The 24,321-nt window shown below is 55.1% G+C and overlaps 1 protein-coding gene across 2 annotated transcripts in view; it reads left to right on the top strand.

Annotated features, from left to right (window-relative positions):
- The window catches only part of MTHFS (methenyltetrahydrofolate synthetase), a 35,147-nt gene that overhangs the window by 3,526 nt on the left and 7,300 nt on the right, over nucleotides 1–24,321 (top strand). The window contains exons 2-3 of one of the 2 annotated variants that reach the window (XM_059179809.1): nucleotides 1,423–1,684; nucleotides 4,742–5,373. In XM_059179809.1, coding sequence (XP_059035792.1) covers nucleotides 1,423–1,684; nucleotides 4,742–4,863 — 384 coding nt within the window. In that variant the 3' untranslated portion in view covers nucleotides 4,864–5,373. Of the gene's footprint in view, nucleotides 1–1,422; nucleotides 1,685–4,741; nucleotides 5,374–24,321 lie in introns of those variants that run through there. The other variant, XM_059179808.1, reaches the window with a different exon arrangement.

Here is a 24,321-nt window from a genome sequence, read left to right as displayed (position 1 = left end):
TTGTGTCTACTGCTGCTGGTCTGCAAATACCGTCCCGTCTCCTCTCCGTCTCACAGAAATTAGTCAAGTGTCTGTTCTCCTGTTCTCGGTGCCATAATGGTTTTCTCTTTTTGTGCTTCTTTATTGTCACATAAATGAGATGTCAGGAACAAGGAAGATAAATGCATATGCACGGTCTCGCACTGAATTTTAACTGATTTCTGTTTCTGCTTATTCAGCTCTTGGTGCTTCATACTCTCTTTAAAGAGAACAGACAGGACAGACACGTAACTTTCTCAGAAAGCACCTGGGTGCCAGGAGCCGCAGGTCTTCCCAGGGTCTGGGGGTCACATTTCTTTTCATTTTGCCTTTTATCAGGCCTCGTAGCAGTGATGTGACTTCCCGGGAGGATGGAGCTCGCTTCCCCGGCCGCAGTCTGGTGAGCTCCGGCTGCTGAATGCTCGTGCTCCTTTCCATTAGGACTGACCTGGCTCTCTGTGTCGGTCTTTCTTGCCAGACCTGTTTTTCGGCCAGGGTTGCTGTATCTGTCTTCTTAGCTCAGAGGAACAGGAAAAGAAGGGGAGCTGAGAGCCGACTCGTGAGTCTGGGGCAGTTCAGAGATTAACTGCTCTGAGGCCTGATGAAACTGAGCATGATGGCGTTTCCCCACTTGGGGGCCTTCTTGCAACCTGGTACTTGTCTCTAGAAGGACTGCACCTCTCCAAGAGCCTCTCCTCCCGTCTCCGCAGACTCTGTAACATCTGGACAGGAGAGTTGTAGGAGGTGGGGACAGAGGTCGTCAGAGCTAAAGAAGGACAGGCTTGTCCCCTGCTCCCGGGAGCTTACCGCCTGGTCACAATACTGCCGTTGGGACTCGTGAGACAGTTAGTGATCAGCCAGATAATACATGAGTAAGTGTTCCGCGCACTCTTAAGTGTTTTAAGTGTTCTGCCGAAGTCAAGGGAAGCAAGCGCCTGAGTTGGCTAAAACGGGCAGAATTTAAGGGGATGCGAGCCTGACGATCCAGGGAGTGAGGAAGCTCATGGGAGCTGAGGTGCAGAGTGGAAGCCAGGCGGGGACACTCAGGGCGGTGTGCGGGGTGACCGGAGGTGGCTGGACTGAAGGTGGCTGGACGGCAGGCTTGGGATTCTGTAAGGTGACGGTGACTTTTTAACGAGTTGTCACTCCTGCTGGAGCAGGCGTGTGAGAAAGATGGCAAGAGGTCAGAGAGGTCATTGCTGGGCTCAGAACCAAGCCCTGGGCTTCAGGACGCAGGCCCTCCCGGCCCCCTCAGCCGCTCTGCTCTCCGTTGGTGACTTGTATTTCAAGAAGCTGGAGAAGGCGGAGGGAGAAGGGAGAAGGGGTAAAAACCGCAAAGGGGTAGCCACTGGTGTTTGGAAGTGTCACCTTGGGGAATCAATGTGACTGCCGTTTCCCATTTAGGTGATGGCCCACAGTCAGTATCAGAAGTCCAAGAGAATCTCCATCTTCCTGAGCATGCCGGACGAGATCGAGACAGAGGAGATCATCAAGGACATTTTCCGGCGAGGCAAAACCTGCTTCATCCCGCGGTACCGGTTCCAGAGCAATCACATGGATATGGTAAGGTTGGCCTCGCCCGAGGAAATCTCCGCGCTTCCCAAAACGTCCTGGAACATTCATCAGCCCAGAGAAGACGAGGTTCGGGAGGAAGCCTTGTCGACAGGTGAGTGCTTGCGGTATTGGAACCGGCATCCCAGGGTGCTGGCAGACAGTGACCCGATGGTGATGTGCGGGTCGTAGGGGCCGCTTTCCCTATGGGGACAGACGGTGTGGCACTTCCGTTTCGAGATGCCCTGATCATGCGGCTCAGGGCGAGATGCCCCCGGTAAGCTGAGAGTAAGGCATCTGGGTACGGGTGCCTGTGTACCCACTCTGGCCCTTACCCGGGGTCAGACTGGACATCTCCCCCGGAGAATGTCATCACTTCCCATGACCTCCCTTACGTTCTGTATATTAATGAGCACATTAACATTAATGCTAATGGGCTTTTCTGATGCAACTTCAGACCAACCAGTTGCCTTCTGGACGACATCTCCTCTTGGATGTCACCTGGCTTTAGGCTGCTCCAGGCTGACTCCTGTCCCCCTTGGCCCATCACGTGTCCCTCTTAGTGCGTGGTGCCGTCAGCCCCGTGCCCGGCCGTGCCAGGAGTCTCAGGATCGGCCATGACTCCCCCGTGCCAGCCTCTCTCATGTCCCTCACGCGGTCTGTGGCCAAGTCCTCCTGGTGTCCCTACTAAGTGTTTGTTGAGGGTGTCCGCTCCTCGGGACGGCAGTCTGAGCTGCCCGCGCTGTGCACACAGCCTCCTCGTGGCTGCTCCTGTCTCTTCTCGTACCGCTCCTCCCTGTCGGTCTGCTGTCCACACAGTATACGAGACGAGATTTCCGAGACACACATCTGATCGCTTCTCCGCCCTGTTTTAAGCATCTCAGTGACCTCCTGCTATCCTGGGGCAGTGGGGGGGGGGCAGGGCACGAACCCTCCTTATGAGGCTCTTCCCAACTTGGCGCTGCGCGTCCATCCGTTTTCACCTGTTTCCAGCCCCGCTCTGTGTAACCCAGGTTCTGGCCACTCTGAGTCTGTCTCCCAGCTCTGCTGGCTTTCCTTACCGCTGGACCTTTGCACATGCTCTCCCCTCGCCAGCAGCCACATGGGAGATTTAATGGCTAACAAGTAGTTGGAGAGCTGAAAGCAGAACAAGCCGGGAATACTAGCTTGTCGGATGCTGGCTCAGACCTTCTTGAAAGTGTGTGTTTGATTAAGACTTACACGGCTGCAAGGAACCGCAGGGCAGCGTTGTGAGGTCACCTCCCTAGTTCTGCTCCCTTCCGGCCAACACCATGACCCACCAAAGCAACAGGTTGGGATGGGAGGGCACTGAGTCAGGGCTCATCGTGGTGGGGGTGTCATCTGCTTGGCGACCTTAGCTCCCCCTCTATCACCCAGCCCTGCCGTCTGCTTGGAACCCCGACATCGCGGGACGGCCATGTGTCTGCGCGGGGAGAGGCCACAGACACTGAGGACAAGGAGACAATAAGGGGGTGGTAATGAGCCAGGCTCAGAGCTGAGCCTGGGACGTCGCTCAGACTGAGTGCAGCTGCTGCTGTGCGCTCGCAGGCTGACGGGGGACCCCGGACGTCCAGCTCTGTCTACTCCATGGTGGCCGCCCCTCCTGTGCCCACACTGCCTCGTGGAGGTGTCCCTGCTGAAACGCCCTTTGCCGGGTCTGCCCGGGGCCCAGCCCTTGGCCCACTCTGGAGCGCCCTCCCTAGGTTGAGTCCAGGCGTGTCGCCCTGAACCTGTATGCCAGTGTTCTGTTTCTGTTCAGGTTCGGCAGTGGGAAGAGTTAGGAGGAGACGTGATCTTCCCTCTCAATCTGGTTGCATTTCCCGTCACGATGAACTCAGTCCAAGTCAATGACTAAATCATTTACGTGTGGTTTTGAGCATATGACTTGGCACAGAAGAGCTATTTGGTAAATAGTCAACTTTTTTTTTTTTTTAATTTGAAAGAGAGAACACAAGTGCACAGCGTGGCCGTGGGGTGGAGGGGGAGGCGAGAGTGAGAGAGAATCTCAAACAGCTCCGCGCTCAGTGCAGAGCCCGACACAGGACTCGATCCCAGGAGATCACGATCAGAGCCAAAGGCAGAGGCTCTCCTGACCGAGCCACCGGGGCGTCCCAGGTAGTAACTGCTCTTAACTGTGAGCGAGGAAGACGGACTTACTCGTCGTACTATCAGTTCATTGCTAGCCAAGGGCATTACATTTTGAGAATTTCCAAGGGACATTTCCGGAGCATCTTCATCGTGTTAGACACTGTTAGGTGTGGAAGGATGAGGTCCTGGGCTCTAGGGGGGTCACCCTCTAACTGGGGAGACATACGCGAATGGAGAAGTATCCCAGCCGGCAGTGCCTGTCGGATGCAGGTACCGCAGGAAACGGGAGAGCGCGCTGAGAACATGGAGGTTCAGGGCTTGGCCCGGAGCAGACAGACATCCCCCTGGGAGGCGGTTCGTTTCCTGCCTTCCTCTGCCGCGCTTATCCACGCTGTAGTTACAGGACGGGTTGCTTCCCCGTGTGTTCTTCTCGGCAGACGCTTGTGCTCTGGGTTGTAAAGGTAGAGAGGCTGCGATCTGGCTTCGTGGCCTCCAGTCTGAGGGGGGAGGCTCTTTGCCGCTGTTGGTAGAAATGTTTGAGCAGGTGCGTGGGTTTCCTCGGCATCAGCGGCGTAGCGTGCGGCAGCTTTGGGGCCGAGCTGCGAACCTCGCTTCACGGTGTCTGGGACGAGCTGACTAGTGCGCAGACCATCCGTCCTGGCGTGGCTTTCATGGCCCTTTTCCTTCTGGTTTGCCTGCGTTATCACGGCTTGGAAAGACTGAGCTGTCATGTCTGTCGTTACCCTCGTAAGTTCTTAAAAATGTCCCATTGGGTTTGCTTGCATCGTGTGTCCAGCAACACAAAGAGATGGCCAGGGGGAAGGGAGGGGCCGCCTCCTTCCCGAACTTGCGCTCAGAGGGAGAGCTGCTCGGGCAATGAGGTGAGCCAGGAGTCTTTCCAGGGAAAGTGCATTATCTGATTCAACCTGACGTAATCGAAAATGGGATTTTTTTTGGCTTAGAGACTGAAAAATCCCCAAAAGGGCTAGCTTTGATATGGCTCCGTCAGGGCTCTCAGGATCTGCTCCGACTCGGCCCTCACCTGGGTTGGCTTCCGTTCCAGGTATCCGTGGTGCCCCGTGGTGGCCCGTGGCGGCTTCCAGTTCCACAGCAGCCTTGCCGTTCGTGTTCCTGGCAGAAGGGAGCAAGTCTACCAGTAAAATCCTGCTCTTCTCACTGATCTAAATTGGGTCAAGTGGCCATCCCCCAAATTGGTCCCTACAGCCCTGCACGTGGATGAAGCCAGCTCCTGGGCTGCTCACTGGGAGCAGGAAGGAGGGTGCGTGTTTGCTCCTGCTGCGCTGCTCCAACCACTGGTCCTGGTGTCCTGTGGTGACTTCGCATGGGAGAAACAGGCTCTGCGTTGGAACGTGCGGAATGGACACTGGACAGTCCCAAGTCTGCACTCGCCTGTACTGTTGTGACCAGCTTCTGCTCATTTCGGACATTTCTGAAATTCTTTTTTTTGTTGTTTAAGATTTATTTATTGTTTTGGTGGGGGCAGTGAGGAGCAGAGAGAGAGAGAGAGAGTCTCAGGCAGACCCCCGCTGAGTGTGGAGCCCGATGTGGGGCTGGATCCCACCACCCTGAGATTGAGTCCTGAGCTGAAACCGAGAGTCAGATGCTGAAGCCGCTGAGCCCCCCAGACGCCCCCTTTCTGAAATTCTGTCGAATATCACAAGCTGTCTGCTGTCACTTTGTCTGTGCTGCTGTTTTATTTCTCTTTCCGGAGGCTGTTTGGGGAGTCATACCTATGTGGGCACCAGAGATGTAACTTAAATGAACAATCATAAGGGAGACTTTCTCGTCCTCGACCTTTAGAGTAATCGAGCGGGACGTTTGTGACGAGCGTAACCAGTGCGGCGTCTCCTCGCTGTTTGCCGTCCGTGCTGCTGGGTGGGTGAGCCTCTGTTCACTGAAACTAATTCCCGTTAAACGGACCTCATTCCTTCCTCTAATAGGATGCACAGCCTTGGAAAGACTAGAATAAAGAGAGTGGGTGTGAATTTCATCGAGGTGTTGGACAGAGTCATGATATCCTTGAAGATAAGCCGAATAAAAGTAGATCGGATCATAACATTCATTCAGAAAGTATTTACCGAGTGCCCGGTGTGTGTGAGCCGTGGAGGGTCGGGGCGGGGAGCAGGCTGGACGGGTCCCATCGCCGCAGAGCGGACGAGCTAGCGGTCCTCGCTGAGACAGGTCTGTGCGAGCCTGTCCCAGGGCTCTGTGCTGCCCCGCTCAGCACTTCATTGCCACTTAGATGTCCCACTGTCCCCAAGGACGTCAGAGTTCATCCTTACCGCGCTCCGTGTGTTTCCCCCGTTCCTGTGCACCGACGGTTTGGAACATAGGATCATCCTCGTATCCTTTCCACCCATCCGGCTTTCCAATATCACTGGATCTTTCTTTGCACGGTTTTTACCGCCTGTCTCTCATTCTAGCCTGGGGGGAATCTTGTCTACAGTCTCGATTCTTCAGATCTGTTCCATTGGAATAAACTTTGGACTGGCTTCCTGGACATACTGACCATCCTAAAATACCTTCTGGGGCAGGTCCTCTCTGCTCTTGAAGACTTTTCCTGGGCCCTGGCTAGATCTGTATCCCCAGGCAGACCCTGGTTCCTGCTGGCTCATTCTTGCCAGAAGAAGGGACACCGGATAGCCCTGAAACGTCCAGGCCGCCCTCTGGGCCCTCCCTATGCTTCCTCCTCAACTCCTGCTTCAGCCAGATGCGTGTGCCGGACGACAGGTTCCCAGCCGTCAAGAAGGTAGATGGGAAGCAAATAAACCTCATTTGACCTCATTCTGCTGTGTGACAGGGGTGGTCGCATACAGCCTCTGGGCCTCAGTCCCCTCCCCCTCGGACGGCCGTCAGGGAGCTCGCGGGGGGCCATGTCTGCCGTGCGCTCAGGGCACGGTCATTGCTCCGCTGGTGCTCAGGGTCCTGGCTGGGCTGTATCATGCGCGCCGCTGTTGAGCTCCCTTCCCAGAGCATCCTGTGGGCGCCACTGTGAACTCTGCTCCCCCCGTTTCTCAGGGGCTAGGAGGTCTCACGTGTCCCTCGCAGGCAGTGTCTTGTAGTCTAGCACCTTTGAGTCAGGCTGACTGAGCGCTAGTCTAGGTATTACCATTCAGGCAAGTTACTTACCGCCTCAAAGTACACATGTGACAAGTGCGGATGAGCTTGGTCCCCACTGTCTGTGTTGAGAGGACAGACGGGCTCGGATCTGTGCGACGTCCCTTGAGTGGTCCCTCGTGGGCTCGGCACTCGGTAAACGGTGGTTGCTACTCCTGAGCTCAGCTGCCTTTTCCAGACCTTCCTAACTTCCCCCCAAACCTCACTCCTTCCTTCTGTAATTCCCACTCACCTGCTTCCCATGGGCAACCCCCATTTTATTTCTCCTCGGGGCTGCATTTCCTTTATTACTGATAAACTTCATGGATCTGTGATTTATACAAAATACATGTATTCGGTCTTTGGCGCTGGCTTCTGGCACAGAGTTCCTAACACCCTTGTAATTTCCTTAGTGATAAAGGTGGTGCATCTGGGGGGCTCAGTTGGTTGAGCATCTGCCTTTGCTCAGGTCAGGATCTGGGGTCCTGGGATCGAGTCCTGTATCGAGCTCCTTGCTCAGCCGGAATTCTGCTTCTTCCTCTCCTCCCTGCTCCTGCTTCCTCTCTAATTAGTAAATAAAAATCTTTGTTAAAACAATAGAAATTGGGGCGCCTGGGTGGCTCAGTGGGTTAAAGCCTCTGCCTTCGGCTCAGATCATGATCCCAGGGTCCTGGGATCGAGTCCCGCATCGGGCTCTCTGCTCAGCAGGGAGCCTGCTTCCTCCTCTCTCTCTGCCTGCCTCTCTGCCTACTGGTGCTCTTTGTCTGTCAAATAAATAAATAAAATCTTAAAAAAAAAAAAAACAATAGAAATTGTTGTTTCATAAGATGCTGTGACATTTTTACTTGGTGTTTGTGAGTGAAGGGTTGACTGACACCAGTCCTGGGAGGGAATAACCTGGGACTTGCTCTTGTCCCAGCACTGGTTTGGGGACACTGCGAGTTCAAGTTAAGGTGCCGTGCGCTCCCTAGCTGTCTGCTGCGGCCGCCATGGCGGCGCTGGGCGTCTGCGTGCCGGCCTTGGGTCTGTGTGTCTCAGTTTGTGCGAAAGACGGGTGGGACGTGGGAGGTGTGGGGGTCAGCACACAGCTCTTGGTGCACCCCGGGTGCGCGACGGGGAGAAAGGAGCTGTGGACGGGGCCGCTCTGGAACGCCGTGTACCGGTGGTGATACCAGACCGAGAGGAGCTTGTGTCTCCTGGGTCAGAGCGCCGAGCAGAATCCCATCTGCGGGCCCTCCCCGGCCGGGCCCATGGGAACTCCCACGCCGCCACGACGACTGGGCATTCTTCACTGAATTTCCTAAGCCAAGACATAAGCAGTCCTAACGTTTTCTGTGGTTGGATGCTTCGGGGGATTTATAGTGACAGCTCGTGCTCTTACTGGAAGTGATGTTTCCAGACCTTTGACGTGTGTCTTTTGCTTCACAAAAATCCCCTCCACTACTTTTACATGAACTTTCAGAATAAATCAACACGACTAAAAATAAAGCACCTGTAACTTTGGAGCGTGTCCCCTGGGGCCGTGCAGGAGTTTCCGGGACCTCTGTGCGGTGGGGGGCTGTCCCCGGACGTAGGCACTATGGGAGGCAGGACAGGCCCTGTAGTCCTCACCGCGTCTGCCTGGTTGTCAGATGGGAGGTCGAGTGACTGCCCGAGGACTCACGGGCAGTTAGGGATGCGGGTCCCCCTGTTCTCTTGCCTCCCCTCCAGCGGCCGTGGGGGGGCCATTTCCCTTCCCAAAGCCTCCCTCATGAAGACCGTGGTCTCCCTGGGCCGTGCTTCTCCGTCCCAACTGCCTTCAGCATGAACGTGATTCCCGGGGCTGGTACCCTGCACGATCGAGTTTGTGGGAACGTTGTCCTGGTTTCCCAGGGAAGAGCAAGCACCGAGTCCCTGTGTCTGAAAGCACACTGGTCCTGACATCAAGTTGCTCGTTTTCCCACTTTATATTCCAGTAGATGCTCAGGAGGGACAGCCCGGGCCTTTGATGGAAGGACGAGCGCCCTCGGGACGGGCTTCCTGGGAGCAGCTTCGGAGCATGTGCTTGTTTCACGGAGTGTGATTTACTTCTTGTTCCCTCCCAGCCCAGTAAGATGAAGAGATTCTTCCTTGGAGGTTAGGGCCTGTCACACCAGCCAAGACGGGCAAACTGGCTTGGTGCCCTGGTCCTGGGTAACGATTCATCGAGGGTCCTGGTTCCGCCCACAGACACGTCATTCAAGGGACTAAGCCAGGTGACTTAACTCCCCACGTACAGAACCTCAAGTTTTAAATACTTTTTCTTGTTCAATTTTTATTTATTTATTTTAACCTCTGATAGAAACATTAAAATGTCCATTAGGCTTATGTACATTTTTGTCTATATTCAATTCAGAGAAGAGGCAGAATTTTTAGGAGGAGTTTGAATTAGAACAAAGTAAATTGTGATTCTTAACGGTGAGAGCTGTGTGTGGACAAGCCCCACCATGGCTTCCCGTGGCCTCAGAGACAGTGCCTTGTCTTGCCCAGCAAGGGGTTCCTCATTCTCTGTCCATCTGTCCCTCCGTCCCCGCAGAGCCCTCTTCCAAGGATTAATGAACAGTCCTGGGCAGACCCCGGGACCCTGGAGTCCTCCATCTTGTTCCTCTGTTGTGTGGCAAGAGCCAGGAGCGTCTGTTCGAATGTCTTCAGCAGCAAAACACCGCTTTACAATTCTTCACTATGGCATTTTGAAAGGTCACAAGACTGGGATGTTCCTTTATGATGCATTATGACGTGTTCTTTCTAGAAAAACGGTTAGAGAATTTTCCGCATGGAAACACAAAGGTCAGAGGCGACCTCGGGGGTGCTGAGCCGGTCGATGAGAGGAAGTCTCCCTTTGCCCGTGGAGCCCGGTTGGTGCTGGGCTGAGTTCTCCGCTCCAGGGTGTGGTGGGACCTGTCAGCCAGCCGGCCTGCCGTCACTTGCCGTCCTCACCTCCCACTGCTGCCAGAGGGACCCAAAAACTCACCTGGCTTGGACTCCAGCCATGCCTGGAACAGAAGTCCTGCCTCCATAGCAATACCGAGCAGAGAGGTGTGAGCGTGTGGGTGTCCGTGTTTTCCTCTTCCTGAGAAGGTCTCTGAGCCTTCCGCTTGAAATGCCCCTCGTCTTTGGCAGCGTGCTGGGATCGGAATCCTCCCTTTTCAAGACCCAGCTTAAATGTTAACCCCCCCAAATACAGCAACTCAGCTGCATGCTCCACCCCCCCACCCCCGCCACCATTTGTGCTCTGCATATTGGGTGATGGCATCGTACGCCCTTACCACGAGTGCAGCACAGTTTTGCTTTTGAAAATCCTATGCTGGAAGCTCTCACCCCGGAAGTTCCCTCCCCCGTCTTTATGATGCTGGTGATGATGGTAAGAACACGGAGGACTGGCTTCACTCTCCTGGCGATGGTCCCCGCGTCCACGCTGTGTTTTCAGCCACGGGCGCGAACCCGTGATTGTCCCCGTCCACACACATTCTCTGTCGGGGCCGTGTGGTAAACATGAGAGGCTTGGCAGGAATCTTGCTGTGTGGGGTTCGTGGGCTCCTGAGTGAGGTGCTGGTCTCGTGACGAGGGGGGGAGGGCAGGTGGGTGTGAGAGGGGGATGGGGTGCAGATGGACAAGCAGCGGCCTCGGCCACGCTCCGCCCGCACTGGCTGTGGCCTCGGGCTGCCTCCACAGCGGACACCTGCAGCCCCGACTCGTGCAGGATCATAGTCGTCCTGCATCTGGGCTTGACTTTCATCCTGCAGGTGCTGGCGGGGGGGGGGGGCGAAATACTGTAATCAGGGGAGTGACGGGGACAGTCTCAGTTTTGGAAAGACCGTGCTGCTAGCCCTAGGAGGGGGCGGGCTGGGGAGACAAAGCCCACCGAGACACGGAGCGGCATCAGCGGGGAATGTGCTGGAATAGGAGGATAAGTAGCCACCACTCGACGGACGGAGAGGACACGTGGGCCCTGACACAGGCAGGGTTTGTCTTGGTGACAGACCACGTCAGGCCGCTGGAGCACAGCCCGGCTTTGGGGTGTGGTGCTGTACACCGAGCTGGGGGCATGGGAGGGGTGGGGAGCAGGAGCGAACCAGGTTGAGGGGGTTCTGGGGCCCCCAGGGGTGGCTGTAGGTAGTTAGTGGGGTGCATAGATCTGGAGGTCAGGAAACGATGATGTGGATTCGGGAGTCGTGGGGTAGGACTCTGCACTGCTGGGGTGAACCCTGATTTTATAAGCAGGAGGGTGGACCATGAGACTGACAGACATGGGCCAGAGTGATGGTCATTCCCTCATCTACATGAGGTTTTTTTAGGTCCTGGGCTTTTGAAATTATTTCTTAGATCAGTATCGTTTGCAAAAAGTAGGGAGAAAATATAAGTATAAATTTGGAAAGGGTCAGCTAGAAGGAGAAAACAGCCTCTAAGTCCACAGAAATGGGCGTCTGCCTCCTCCTCGACTCCAGAGGCTGCCGGTCAGGTCGTTCTCCGTCCGTCAGCTTCTGCCGTAGAAAAAGCAGATGAAAGGGAGGCTGTGTCTTGTGGCGAGACACTCTTTTCTTGGGGCTCGTACGATCCAGGGAAGCGGGAAATTAGAAATACGACCACAGCCTGCGCTCGACCAGCAGCCTGGGCCGTCTGGCCCTCCAGGGGCGATTGTGAACTTCGCGTTTGTGGCTCCAAGGTCCGCTAGCGCTAAGCCGTAAGGAAGAGCCACCAGCGGCAGGACTGGCCTCTTGGGCACCCTCTCTGGGTTTGGCAGTAAAGCGAAAAGTGCTGAAGGCAGGCGTGACCTACATACACTGTCTGTCCCTCAGCGGGGTCCGGCCCGGCCGCGTGGAAGCCACCACAGCCTCACAGTGAGGATACGGTTTGCGAGCGGGCGAGCGGGAAGGCCCAGGGCGTCAGGCTGCCGGCGGCTGGGCCCGTCCACGCCGCGTGGCGTTTCTGTGAGTGCAGGACGGATGTGGATGACGAGCCCATGTGGCGGAGCAGCAGCTCCTTCGCTCTTCGTGGAAGCGATCACGCGTGCGGGGCCGTGATTTTGGAGGTCGAGCAAGGGACACGATGACCAGTCAGAGTTGTCCCGTCCATTCCCCAGACCTGAGCGCCGCGAACGCTGCAGGGTACCCCTCCGTCATGTGCGCTCTTCTTAAGAAGTCGGTTCAGCGCGACGCTCTTCGTTCCGCTCTGCGTTTTCTTTTTCACTTGTTAAGAAAACTTAGAATGACTTACATGGCCGCACTCAGCGATTGACTCCGTGTTGTCAGGGGTCGCGAAGCGTGGACGAGCTCTGTCCGCAGCGGTCCTGTGCGGATGCAAATCAGGCCGCTGCTGTTTTCTAAGTTATAAGCAGCAGCCTAGAGAGCACCACGACACGTGTCCGTGTATTCACGCGAGTCACTCTGTCGGGCCCGCTTAGCCGTGCGGTGGGGACGGGGCGGAAGTCCTGTGGGTGCATCCCTTGTGCTTCCCAGGAGAGGCCGTGTGGCTTCACACCCACGTCTGGCGGCTTCGCACACCCACCCATGCTGGCTTCGCACACCCACATCCGAGCAGCTTCGCACACCCACGTCCGGCAGCTTCGCACACCCACCTATGGCGGCTTCGCACACCCACGTCTGGCGACTTCGCATACCCACCTCTGCCGGCTTTACACACCCACGTCCGTCAGCTTTGCGCACCCACCTCTGGCGGCTTCGCACACCCACGTCCAGCGGTGTTGCACACCCACCTCTGGCGGCTTCGCACACCCACGTCCGAGCAGCTTTACACACCCACCTCCGGCAGCTTTGCACATCCATGTTTGGTGGCTTTGCACACCCACGTCCAAGCAGCTTCACACACCCACCTCTGGCGGCTTCCCACGCCCACGTCTGGCGGCTTCGCACACCCACCTCCGGCGCGGAACAGGGCCGTTTCCTTTCCTGGGACGGATGGACGAACACGGCGACGATGAATGTCCACGAGCTCGTGAGCCCTTACCATATGCCGGTGGCGAGCGATGTCCTGTAAGGAAAAGCCACACGAGGTCCGGGGTCCAGGGCCCTCGGGGCGCAGACTGCGGAGGACGGAGCCCGCTGTGTGGAGGGCGGGGGAGCAGTGGGTTTGGTCCCTGGCTCCATCATGGACTGGCCAAGGGGACGTGGGAGACCTCGTCATCCCTCTGAGTCTCGGCCCCTCATTTGGGGATGCAGACGGCGAGGCCTGTGTCGCTGAGGCGTCACGAGGGCTGCATGAAAAACTCTGGGTGAGGCTTCTACCCTGCTCGTGATGTAGCAGGCGCTGTCGATGGTGGTGATGCCCATCGCTTGTGGGGCGTTGGCCGCAGGCCTGGTGACGAGGGCGCCACAGGGGTGTGCCCGGACCGCCCGGGGGTCCGGGGTGGAGGCGCTCTCGGTCTGACGAGTCTGGGAGGACGTGGCTGAGCCAGGCCTTCGGCGTGAGGTGGGGTTGGTTCCCCGGGGGGCGCTGCTGGGAGGAGACAGGGTGCCAGCCGCACGTTGAAGAAGGTGGGCGGCAGGCTCCGGAGAAACCCGCCTGGGCATCTGCCCACCCGTGCTGCGTGGATTCTCAGGCCTAGAAGTAACGGTGTGGACTCACCAGTGCTTCTGGTTTTGTTTCGTAGAATTAACCAAGAGGAAGTCCGCAATCGCGTCCTACTCTCCTCCTCCCTCTCTGAAGAGCTGCAGTGGGTGACTTGTTCGTTATGGCAAATGTCAAAATCTGTACTAAGCTTTGTGTGGTTTAACCTAATTTGTCTTTTGTAAAGTGCTATTCTTTGCCCCATTTATGTTGGGGAGTAAATACTTTTTTGCGTTCATCATTTCCTTTCCAGTTGGTAACAATTCTTTATTAAATTTAGCCACGAGTCGGCCGTGTATATGCTGTAAATGTTTTTATCGTTTTCTTCTTAACTTTGTGTGTCTTTCTGTTTTGAGGGGTACGGATGGATTAAAACCTTATTAGTGAGATCAGTCTTTTCCTTTACAATTTCTGCATTTGGCTTCATTTTTAGGGAGTTTTTCTACATTCTAGAGAATATAAAAATTTTTATTTTATCCTAGTACTTTATTTTTGAATGTTAAAATATTAATTTGGGGGGTACCTGGGTGGCTCAGTGGGTTAAGCCTCTGCCTTCAGCTCAGGTCATGATCCCGGGGTCTTGGGATCGAGCCCTGCATCAGGCTCTCTGCTCAGCAGGGAGCCTGTTTCCCTTCCTCTCTCTCTGCCTGCCTCTCTGCCTGCTTGTGATCTCTCTGTCAAATAAATAAATAAAATCTTAAAAAAAATTATTAATTCTTTTTGAACATGTGTTCATGTATATGAGAGGAACCTAATTTTTTACTTAAAAAAAAAAAAGTCAGATGTCCCAACAACATTTCATAAATAATGTGCCCTTTCCCCACTCCTTTGAAATGCCACCGTTTTCAGAGACTACATTCTTGTGTGTTTGGGTCTGTTCCTGGATGTGTTGGTCTCTTCCACGGGTGTGCCCCAACCCTGACGGGTGATCAGTGTGGCCAGGTGTGACCCCTCAGCGCATGGTGATGCTGCTAGAGGGAGTCCAGCCCCCACAATTCTTAGTTTTAAAAATGTAGCAGACTATTGTGAACCCTTCATTTTTGAGATTAACTTTAAAATTATCTTGTCCATTTCTTCCCCACATCCTCTAGAGATCTTGGTTGGAATTGTGTTAAAGTTCGAGGTTAGTTTGTGGGAAATACATTTTTTTTAAAGATTTTATTTATTTATTTGACAGAGATCACAAGTAGGCAGAGGGGCAGGCAGACGAACAGAGGAGGAAGGAAGCAGGCTCCCTGCTGAGCAGGGAGCCTGACTTAGGGCTTAATCCCAGAACTCCGGGATCATGACCTGAGCCAAAGGCAGAGGCTTTAACCCACTGAGCCACCCAGGTGCCCCGGGAAATACATTTTTTTTTACATCATTTAAGTGTCTGCAGGAGTGCGGTCTCCCCTGTTGTCCCAGGCCTGTTCTGAGTTCCTCTGTAGACGTGTTTGGTTTGAGTCATACTGTTTCTGCTTGTTGCTTGTGAAGTGCATTCCTGGTCAATTAGTATTTTTTGTTATTGTGAGTAGAATATTTTTCCACTGTGTTGTCAAGTTCTTGTGCAGGAAAGCTGAGGAGCATGGGCTCAGATTTCCAGATGGGACCAGAAGTCTTGGAAGCAACGTTAAAGTTATTTTCTTCAATGTTTTCTTAAGTCCTAGAAAATCGAATATTAGAAATCTTTATTTTTTTAAAAATGTCATTTATTTGAGAAAGAGAGAGAGAAAGAGCACAAGCAGGGAGTGTGGCAGAGGGAGAAGCAGACTCTGCTGAGCAGGGAGCCTGATGCGAGACTTAGTCCCAGGACCCTGGATCATGACCTGAGCTGAAGGCAGACGCTTAATGACTGAGCCCCCCAGGCACCCAGAAAATGTAATACAATGAGAAGCTTACATCGCTGCTGTCATGTGTTCAAAGTGAGGTGTCCCAGGCTGGGTCCTTAAGGGCTGTTGGACTTATGGGTGCTGAGGGTTCCCCAGTTTCCTGCAGATGTCAGCGTGGGTCCGAGGTGGTTTTATCTGCGGTATCCCACATCTTACCCCTTTATTCACTTAACTAGCACACCGGGGGCTGTTGGGCAGGAGGGGGTTTCGGAGATCCTCTGACTCAGTCCTTCCGTCCTGCAGCCGGAGGCACAGACCTAGACAGGAAACGACCCATCCAAGGTCACACAGGCATGTGGGCGAGGCCAAACCCCAGATGTTCTTGTAAAACCCAGATGACGGTAAAAGTCAGCCACCAAAGTCACAGAGAAGAGAAATGTGTAGCCCCACCTAGAAGTCACATTGTCGGGGACAGAAACACTGTTTGGTTTTTCCGGGTAGCTCTCTAGAGCCTCTTAATGACGTCAGCTCTTGGGTTATAATAATTGGGTGAAACAAACCGAAAACAGCTAACTTTTGTCGCCTGAATGTAGCATTACCGGGTGCGAGGACGACCCATGTTCCAGTGTCCCTTCTTCGTCGCTCTGTGGATGGAACACTAGCAGGTGTGTGTGGGCAGTGGCAGAACTACGCCCTCGCTGCACGGCCTGGCTGGTGAGGTCGGGGGGATGTCCTAGAAACCACTCGGTTCCACATGCCGGGGGAGTCCGTGATCTTTTCCAGCAAAGACTCCAAGCAGGGGAAAAAAGGTTTTTTGTTCTGTGTCGTGAGAGATCAGGGCAGGAAGTGAGAGGCGCACTCACTGGGCACGTTAGACAAAGTGAGAAAGCGGGTGATGCCGAGTTTCGGGAAGTTTCTAACCTCCCTTTACTCCGCCGGCCGCCTTGTTCATGTCTGCTCGTGGGAAGCGGTGGGGGGAGGGGGGTCATCTGTAGGGCAGAGGCAGGACTCCGGCAGGCGCCCGTGGTGAGCCCCAGCACTCCCTGGGCTCGGCGGCTGTGAGAGCCCCGGGCATCGGGTGCAGCTGAAGGAAGTCATGGTGGGCTGAGCCGTGAAGGGAAGTTGGGAGTCACCTGAGCACAGACACTTGACAGGCGGGACACGCGTGTGGCAGGCTGTAGAGCGTGTGGGTCCGGGCGAGTAGTGAATACGTTACGATCACTCCCCCTTAGCCGAGGGGCTGTGTTCCTGCCCCCCAGCGGACGCCTGAAACCAGGGAGGTCCGGGACCCGAAGTACTCAGTGTTTTTTCCAGACTGTGCGTACTTACGGTGAAGTCAGGTTAGTAAACAAGACCCCGTAGGAGGCGAACGACAGACACTCATGATGCAACGGCACAGTTAGAACCATACTGTGAGGAAGGTGGCCGGGTGCAGTCGCGCTCGCGCTCAGAACACCTGTTGTCCCACACTCGCCGCTGCTGTGAGCTCATCCAGGCCTGCTGGAGGAGCCGAGTGAGGGGAGGGCGCGGGCACGGTGCACATGGTCCGTGACCCACCGACTGACGGGCCGGCCGGGGCTGTGTTGCAGGGAGAGTCACCTGCTCACAGCCCGCTGTCGGCCACACGGAGACCCCAGCCAAGGGGGATGCTCTGTTGTGCTTCGAGCTTGAGGTCTGTCGGAGGAAGGCGAGATCCAAGGTAGTTGGGAGCTGGTTTGGTTCGAGATTCTTGGCATTGGAGGTCACAGCAGGAGATGCTTTTTCTGAACATTTTGGAAACTTGTTATTTTGAAATAATAAATTACAGAAACAGCCGCGGGGAGGGGGTGCTGGGTTCTGTTCCCCCAGCCTGCCCCCGCGGTGGCATCTCCCAGATCTGTGGTGGAGTGGTGACCACGGGACACGGGTCCCACTGCAGCTGACTCCGTGTCACCTGTATACATGCGCATGCCACAGTGTGCGGGACACGTACACGCGCTTCTGTGTGGTTCTGTCACACATGCAGGCTTGTGCAGGCGCTACCCGAATGCGGGAGTGTCCCTCCTTGTAAAGGTGTCAGGGAGCTAGAGGGGAATCCAGTTCTCCTGTTGGCTAAGGAGTCCAGGGATGGGTTTGTAGCCTGGAGGCCTGGCCGCGGAGGCCAACCCCAGGAGCCCCGCTGAGATGGTGCTGTTGGCACATGGGAGGAGCTGGTAGATTTGTGACAAATCTTAACAAGGAATGAAATGGCTTAACTAGGAACATTTTTAATTTTTTTTTAAAGCAGACTCCACACCTAGCACAGAGCCGGATGCAGGGCTCGATCTCGTGACCCTGAGATCAGGACTCGGACGCTCAGCCCACGGAGCCGCCCAGCACTCCTTCACTAGGGGTATTCCATGTAGAATTTGTTTAGGACGGCAGCAAAGTCAGGTTCTTTCCTGAGGTCTCGAGGATGCTGTCCTCTCCCTCTGTGACTCTCCCACGCGCCCCGCAAGTTCAGATTCTGCCGCAGTCCGTTTGGGCTCTGGGGCGGCTGGTCTTCCTCTTGGAAGCTGAGCCCGGGCGTCAGCAGCTCAGCCCACAGAATGACGTGGGTTTGTCACCGGAGATGTGTCTCGCTGTGGTCTAATGTGCGCTTCCAGACGTCTTGCTGGTGGGCCCTTCCAGAGAGAGCCGGTCACCGGCCCTGAACACACTCCCTGCTGCTCCGACTCCGGGCCCCTGCTCTTTGCGTGCGTTCCTGGTCCTCCGTCCCTGGCTCCCCATCCCGAGTGCCGGGATCCTCCTCAGCCTTCCATGGCTGGTCGGGCCGACGCCCCTCCACGCGCCGGTGTGCCGGGGTGAACTCCCTTCTCCGCGGATGCTGGCCTTCCTCCCGCCTCTGCGCTTCCTCCCTCGTCACTTAGGTCACCCCAGCGTGGGGGTGTGAGACGTGCGCACTCATCCGCGTGCACACTGTGTGTCGGTGTGTTGGATCCTGGAGTCCGGAGAGTTACTGTGTCCATCCGGTGAGCCACGTTCCCGTCCAGCTGCTGTAGCAGCTGTTGGGGAATGTGAAGGGCTCCGAGGGCAGGTTACTCCCTGACCAGAAGGCTTCCAGAAGCAGGTCGCAAGGGTGGCTGGAGTGTGAATGGCACTTGGGACCCTCGGAAGACGGTGTCTGTGAACACCAGCGACTGTTGTTTCCAAGCCCCTGGTTACATTATGTCGGGCCTGCAGTCGCAGGATCGGTCGGCCGCGATCCACGGCTCATGGCAGCCAGGCCACGAGTCCTCCCAGGGTCGCGAAGGGATACCGTGTCCTGGGTGGTTTATTTTAGCAAAATGTAGGGAGCCAGAGTTTGCAGGACTTTGAAGTGCTCATGCACATGCTGGCGAGAGACTTGGCGGATCAGGAGAAGTTTCCATCTTGCTAATAAGTTTGTGAGGCAGAGGGACGATGCCGTCATTATTCAGGCTGATCACTTCGAGGGCTGATCTCCAGAAAAGTGGGAACAACACAGGCAGCTCCGGAAACCCACGTGGGTTTGCCTGTCGGGAGGGACCGTTCTTCATGGCTCTCCCGTGCACCAGGCTCCTCCTGTCCCCAGAGCCCGGCTTCGCAGGGCCCATGCCTGGGACAAACTGCCTGCCCCACGTGCTTGAATTTTCCTGAGCAGCCAAGCTCTTACATCTGCTTCTGACTGTGGTGAAAGTGTACGCAGCTCTCCATGCCAGCCACCTCTCCGTGTGGAGCTCTGGAACATACCAGGCGTGCATAGCCTTGCGGAACAGACCTCGGCTACCTTCCCTCTTGCCCGTCGGAGCCTCTGCCCGAGCTCCACAGCCCCGGGCCCTGGCAGACAGCCTCCTGCTCCCCGTCTCGGTGAATCATCTGTTTCTGAGATGCCGTTTCTCTGCAGTCATATGGCATTTGCTTTTCCATTGCTGGCTTCCTTTATTTCTTGATTGTGTCACACGGATGGATGAGGAATTGTCCTTGAAGTCCTCCAAACCGCTAAGCTTTGCTCGTAAACCGAGCTGAGAAATGGAATTGTTCCGTCCACTGGTGTTGCAGGTGGCCGAGGGGCCGCGCACGGCTGGAGGCTGCCAGAAGTTAGCGGGGATCGCAGGACGTCCCGCAGCATCTTCTCAGTGGGAGAGGCCTTCCGAGGAGCTCCGTGGTGACCAGCAGCAGGGACAGTGTCACAGGCTCGGAACCAGAATGAATGTGACCCTGAGAGCCATTTGGATGAGGCCGTTGCCGCAGTTCCATCTCCTGCACAGCCTTCTGCACGTCTGGGGTTCAGTTTAGTTCTCTTTCTCCAGTAGGACTGATTGTGGTCTGCGTCTGCTCTGTGGGGAGGAGCTGCGCTGTGCTGTTACTGTTGCAACTTTGTAGCGGCCCCAGGGCTACTGTTTCTCCTTTGTAGGGGTTCATTGTTGCCGTTTCTCCTTTCTAACAGTAGCCCTTATGGGTTCTTCTTTGTAAGGGTACATTGTTGCCCTTTCTCCTTCGTAGAGGTACATTGTTACCATTTTTCCTTTGTAACTTACAGGGGATGTTCTAAAGCTGGGCAGGCATGGCAAATGGTTTCTGTAAAGGTTAATATTTAGGGCTCCGTGCGCCCTCCGTTATCTGCTGTGACCATGCAGCTTGCTGTTTCTGTGTGGATGCGGAGCGTGGCTGTGTTCCATTGAAACTTGATTTACAAGGCACCTGGGGGGCTCAGTCGCTAAGGCCTCTGCCTTCTGCTCAGGTCGCGATCTCAGGGTCCTAGGATCGAGCCTGTATCAGGCTCCCTGCTCAGTGGGAGTCTGCTTCTCCCTGTTAGTCTCTCTCACTTTCTCTCTCAAATAAATAAAATAAAATAAAATAAAATAAAATAAAATAAAATAAAAAAGAAAGAATGAAACTTAGTTTACAACAGCAGGCGATGGGCCAGATCTGACCCCAGCTGTGGTTGGCTGAGCCCCGTCCTCTGGTGGGGGGACGTCACTGCTACCTCTCGGGTCCTTAGTGCCTCACTTGCTGTTGGTCCTATTGATGATTTGAGAAATGCAAATGAAAGGATAATTTCCTAAGGACTTTTAGTCATTTATTAAGTTTATTATTAAGTTTTGGCTTATTTTTTTTGCGTCATGCTAGCCAGCTTTACGATACAGTAAAGGATATACCTAAAAAAGCAAACGTGTTTGAAGTGCATTTTCAGAGGGAGACGCAGAGGTTTTCTGAGGGCTCTGAAAGGAAGGTTCTAAAGGAAGAGAGCGTTCTTCTGACGATAAAGATGAGACTTACTCAAGCAGTGCTGAGGCATGTAAAGAAATAATAAACACATCCAGTTCCCCAAACCCGGAAGTAAGCACGGATCACAGGCGCATATAAATTGTTTGTTGGGTCCCAGTGCAAATCCCCTCCCCGCCCAAGCAGCTGTCTGTCTCTGTCACTTGCTTGGTGCGGGGGAAGTCCCCCTTCGTGGACCACATCAGAGGCACCTGGTCCTGGCTTCTGGGTCTTCAGCCTGTGGGAGGCCCTGACAGAAACCATAGGCCGTGGGAGGGAGAGCTGGGTGTTTGCTCCCTCCTGCCCCTGCCCTCGGTGCTTCCCCTGCCCAGACCCCCATCCCGGCCAGCAGCCCCTCTGGCTACAGCTCTCAGTACCCAGAGCCTTGCCCTCCCCACTCCCACCTCTCCATCTGCGGGCCTGGGGGTGGCCAAGGCTCCTGCCCCGCCTGCCCTCCGACCGTTCCCTCCCACACTCCCTGCTGGAATTTCCCCAGTTCGACTGTGCTGTCTGCCTCTCACCATGACCTTAACCTGACTGAGGAGACATGGTTGTGTCCGCTGGACTGACTCCCCTCCCCCAACCAGGGCTGGTAAGGAGCACATCCCTTGTCTGCTTTATCCTTCCAGGCAGGGAACAAAGACCTTCTGCACCTCGCAAGCCCTGGGAAATCAGCGCCCACACTCCGGCCCTCGCATTTCCTGCCTGTATGGCCTTGGGCAGATGTGTGCTCTCTTTGAGCCTTGGTTTTCCTATCTGAAGAGCCGGGATAGTAATTCCCACCCTCGCGGGGCTGTTGGGGAGACACTGGGAGGTCATCTGGCCAGTCATGTTCTGGCACAGCATCTGGCACTTACGTGGTTTTTAAATGGGGTTGTCAAAGAGTGACTCTAATCTCCTGGATTTGTAAGCAGATTCTCCTCTAGGGGCCTGGGCAAAGAGAGAGCCCTGGTGGAATGGGGAACATGCTTCCTGGGACACCTGTTTCGGGGACAGCATGTTTGTGAGTCCCCCTGGCTCCCTGCTCTGTGCCAGCTGACCTGGGGCATCTCTGGCCTGCACAGTTCTCACTGTGACAGCAGGTGGCTCTAGAGAGTCACCCCTCCTCCCCTGGCCCAGCATTCCTGTTACACGTGTTTGCATTCCTGGAGAAGAAGTGACTTTCGGAGTCACTGTGAAGAGAACGGGTTACTCGTGCCCAGAGTTTACCAACCATTTGTTTGCTGAGTACCTGCTAGCTCCTTCCCGTGCCGCCTCTGCTCGTTTGGACACCCCCCGCCTCAAGTGGTGGTATGGTTTCTATCTTAGGGAGAAGACACCGAGTTTTAGGGGGAGACAGGCAACTTGAGCAATATTTTCCTTGGCAAGTCACTGGTAGGTCAGGGTCCCCACGCGGTGTTCTCTCTGGAAGGACGCTCGCCTGCCACGTCAGATGGCCTCCGAGGCCCTCGTCCTGGAAATGTTTGAGGGTCGATACTTCCAAAGGATTTTTAAAAAAATATCTGGGGGGAAGGTTTTTGGGTGGCTCAGTTGGTTAAGCATCTCACTCTTGATTTCAGCTCAGGTTGTGATCTTGGAGTCCTGGGATCGAGCCCCAGGCCGGGCTCTGCACTCAGTGGGGAGCCTGTGTGACATTCTCTCTCTCCCTTTCCCGTGGTCCCTTTCCTCACTCATGCTCTTTGTCGCTCGCTCTCTCAAATAAATAAGTCTTTTAAAAATTTTTGGTTACCTACGAATGTGGTAAAAAATCCAAACAGCAGAAGGACGGACTGAGACGAGGGAGGTCCTCCTCCCCCGCAATTTGCTTCTCCAGAGCCGGTCCCTCTCGCCGGTTTTCTTTGGACCCTTCCCGAGCTGTCCCGAAGAGGCTCAGCCGTATTCTAGGGGCTGATCGGCCTTCATAGTTCACCTTAGCTCAGCTTCCGTGCTGTTGTCCCTGAGGTTTTCGAGGCTCCCTGGGTCGGCTGGGAGGGGGTGCCGTTGGTGACACTCTCAGCAGCTCCGTCACCAAATACCACCCACGCTGCTTCTGTCTTGGCTTTTGGCCCTTCTAGAAGAGTCTGATTCCCGTCATCTCCACTTTGTTCATTTGGACACGTAGTCCGTGTTCACAGGGCTGAATGAAAGCCTGGAACTCATCAACACTTAGGTTTAACTCAAAGGCATGCAGAGACCGTCTTATATCCTGAAGACCTCATTAGTGGATGAGCGCTGGCCTGCCTGGGGGCACGGAGGGAATGGCTCCCGTGGCCAGCATGGGCTCCCGTGCTCCCGTGACAAGGACAGTCCCTGTATTTAGACATAAGCGTTAGGCCCTGTGTTCAAAGAGTGGATTTTAGATTAACAACACAGAAATGATCAGTCACAGACGATTGTCTTTCAAAGATGATATTTGGGGTGCTTGGGGAGGGCTCAGTCGGTTGAGCATCTGAGTCCTGATTTTGGCTCAGGTCACGATCTCAGAAGCATGAGAGTGAGTCCCGTGTTGGGCTCTGCACTCAGCGGGAAGTCAGCTTCAGGTTTCTCTCTCTGCCCCTCCCTCTGCTTGTGACTCTCTCTGAATAAATAAAATCTTTTTTTTAAAAAAAAGATTTTATTTATTTATTCAACAGAAAGGAGGAGAGAGAGCATAAGCAGGGGGAGCGGTAGAGGGAGAAGCAGGCTCCCCACGGAGCAGAGAGCCCCACACGGGACTCAATCCCATGACCCTGAGATCATGACCCGAGCCAAAGGCAGACACTTAACCTCCTGAGCCACCCAGGTGCTCCAATAATAAAAAAGATGGCTTTTACTACAGTATATTTGATTCTGCATGGAGGGTCCCAAAGGGCCAGAATGGCCTGTGACGTAGCAGGGCGGGTGAACGGCGCTGCGTTTACAGTGTACAGCCAGCTCTTTGCCCGACCGAGGTGGTCTCCTCGGCGTCCCTCTAGGGCAGCCCGCGCCTGCAGGGAGGTAAACGCTTGGAACCGACGTGCGTGTTTGTACTGTGATCCCGTGACTGCGGGACCCTGTGCACCAGGACAGGGGACCCGGGGGAGGGCTCCTGTGTCCCTCTGTTTTCTCAGAGGCACCCCGATGAGCTCAAAGCATCTGGTATCGATTTCTGAGAGTTCTGCGGCAAGAGCCCTCCTGAACTTCTGGTTCTGGATTTTATTTCAGGATTTTGGCTCCTTGTCTGTCATGAGCTACGGGCCAGGGACTCTGCTCACAGCCACCGGTTCAGTTGACATGTGGCTTGAATAGCTGAGAAACTCTTTACATCCTCACGTGCTGTCCACCTCGGGTTTCTGGTCGATGCAGTTTGACGGACGTCTCCCGGCTACTACGAGCTGGCGCTGGGACTCAGGCCCTCCTGGTGCTTCCTCCATCCCTGTGCCTGGCCCCGCTGGTGCCCTTGGCAGCAGGAGCGGTGCCCCCCGGGTGGCAGCCCTCAGTTGTTTCTCTTTGGAGCTAAGGCGGTGTTTGGGTTCTCTGAGCACGGAGCTCGGGTCTCTGTTCGTGAACTGGGCGCGTGAGCCCCGGCCTCCTCCCTCACCCTGTGGATGTACTGAGCAGCCGATCTAGTCACCCCCTCTCCCTGGCGTGTGGCATGGCACTTGCCCTGTCATGGGCGTGGAAGACACGGAGCCCCTGCTCCTTCTCTTCCCTTCTAGAAGCCGGACTGTGGGGAAGAGTCCGTGCATGGGAGGCGCGAACAGAGACCACTTGGATCTAGTCAGACGTCGCTCTGTCCTCACTCTGGCTTCTCTCCTAGGAAATAGAACCGGACCTGGCATCGTTCTGGGAAAAGGAGACAACTGTCCCCAGAAGGCGAGGAAGGGACTCCTCCCCCTCCTCGCCGTGTCGGATAAGGGCAGGCCACACTGCAGTTCATGGGCAGGGGGCGTGT

This window comes from Mustela lutreola, chromosome 7 (genome assembly GCF_030435805.1).
Source record: "Mustela lutreola isolate mMusLut2 chromosome 7, mMusLut2.pri, whole genome shotgun sequence".
In the NCBI taxonomy this organism is placed as follows: domain Eukaryota; kingdom Metazoa; phylum Chordata; class Mammalia; order Carnivora; family Mustelidae; genus Mustela; species Mustela lutreola.
The sequence above is the reverse complement of the archived record's forward strand: the minus strand, read 5'-3'. Positions and strand labels throughout refer to the sequence as shown.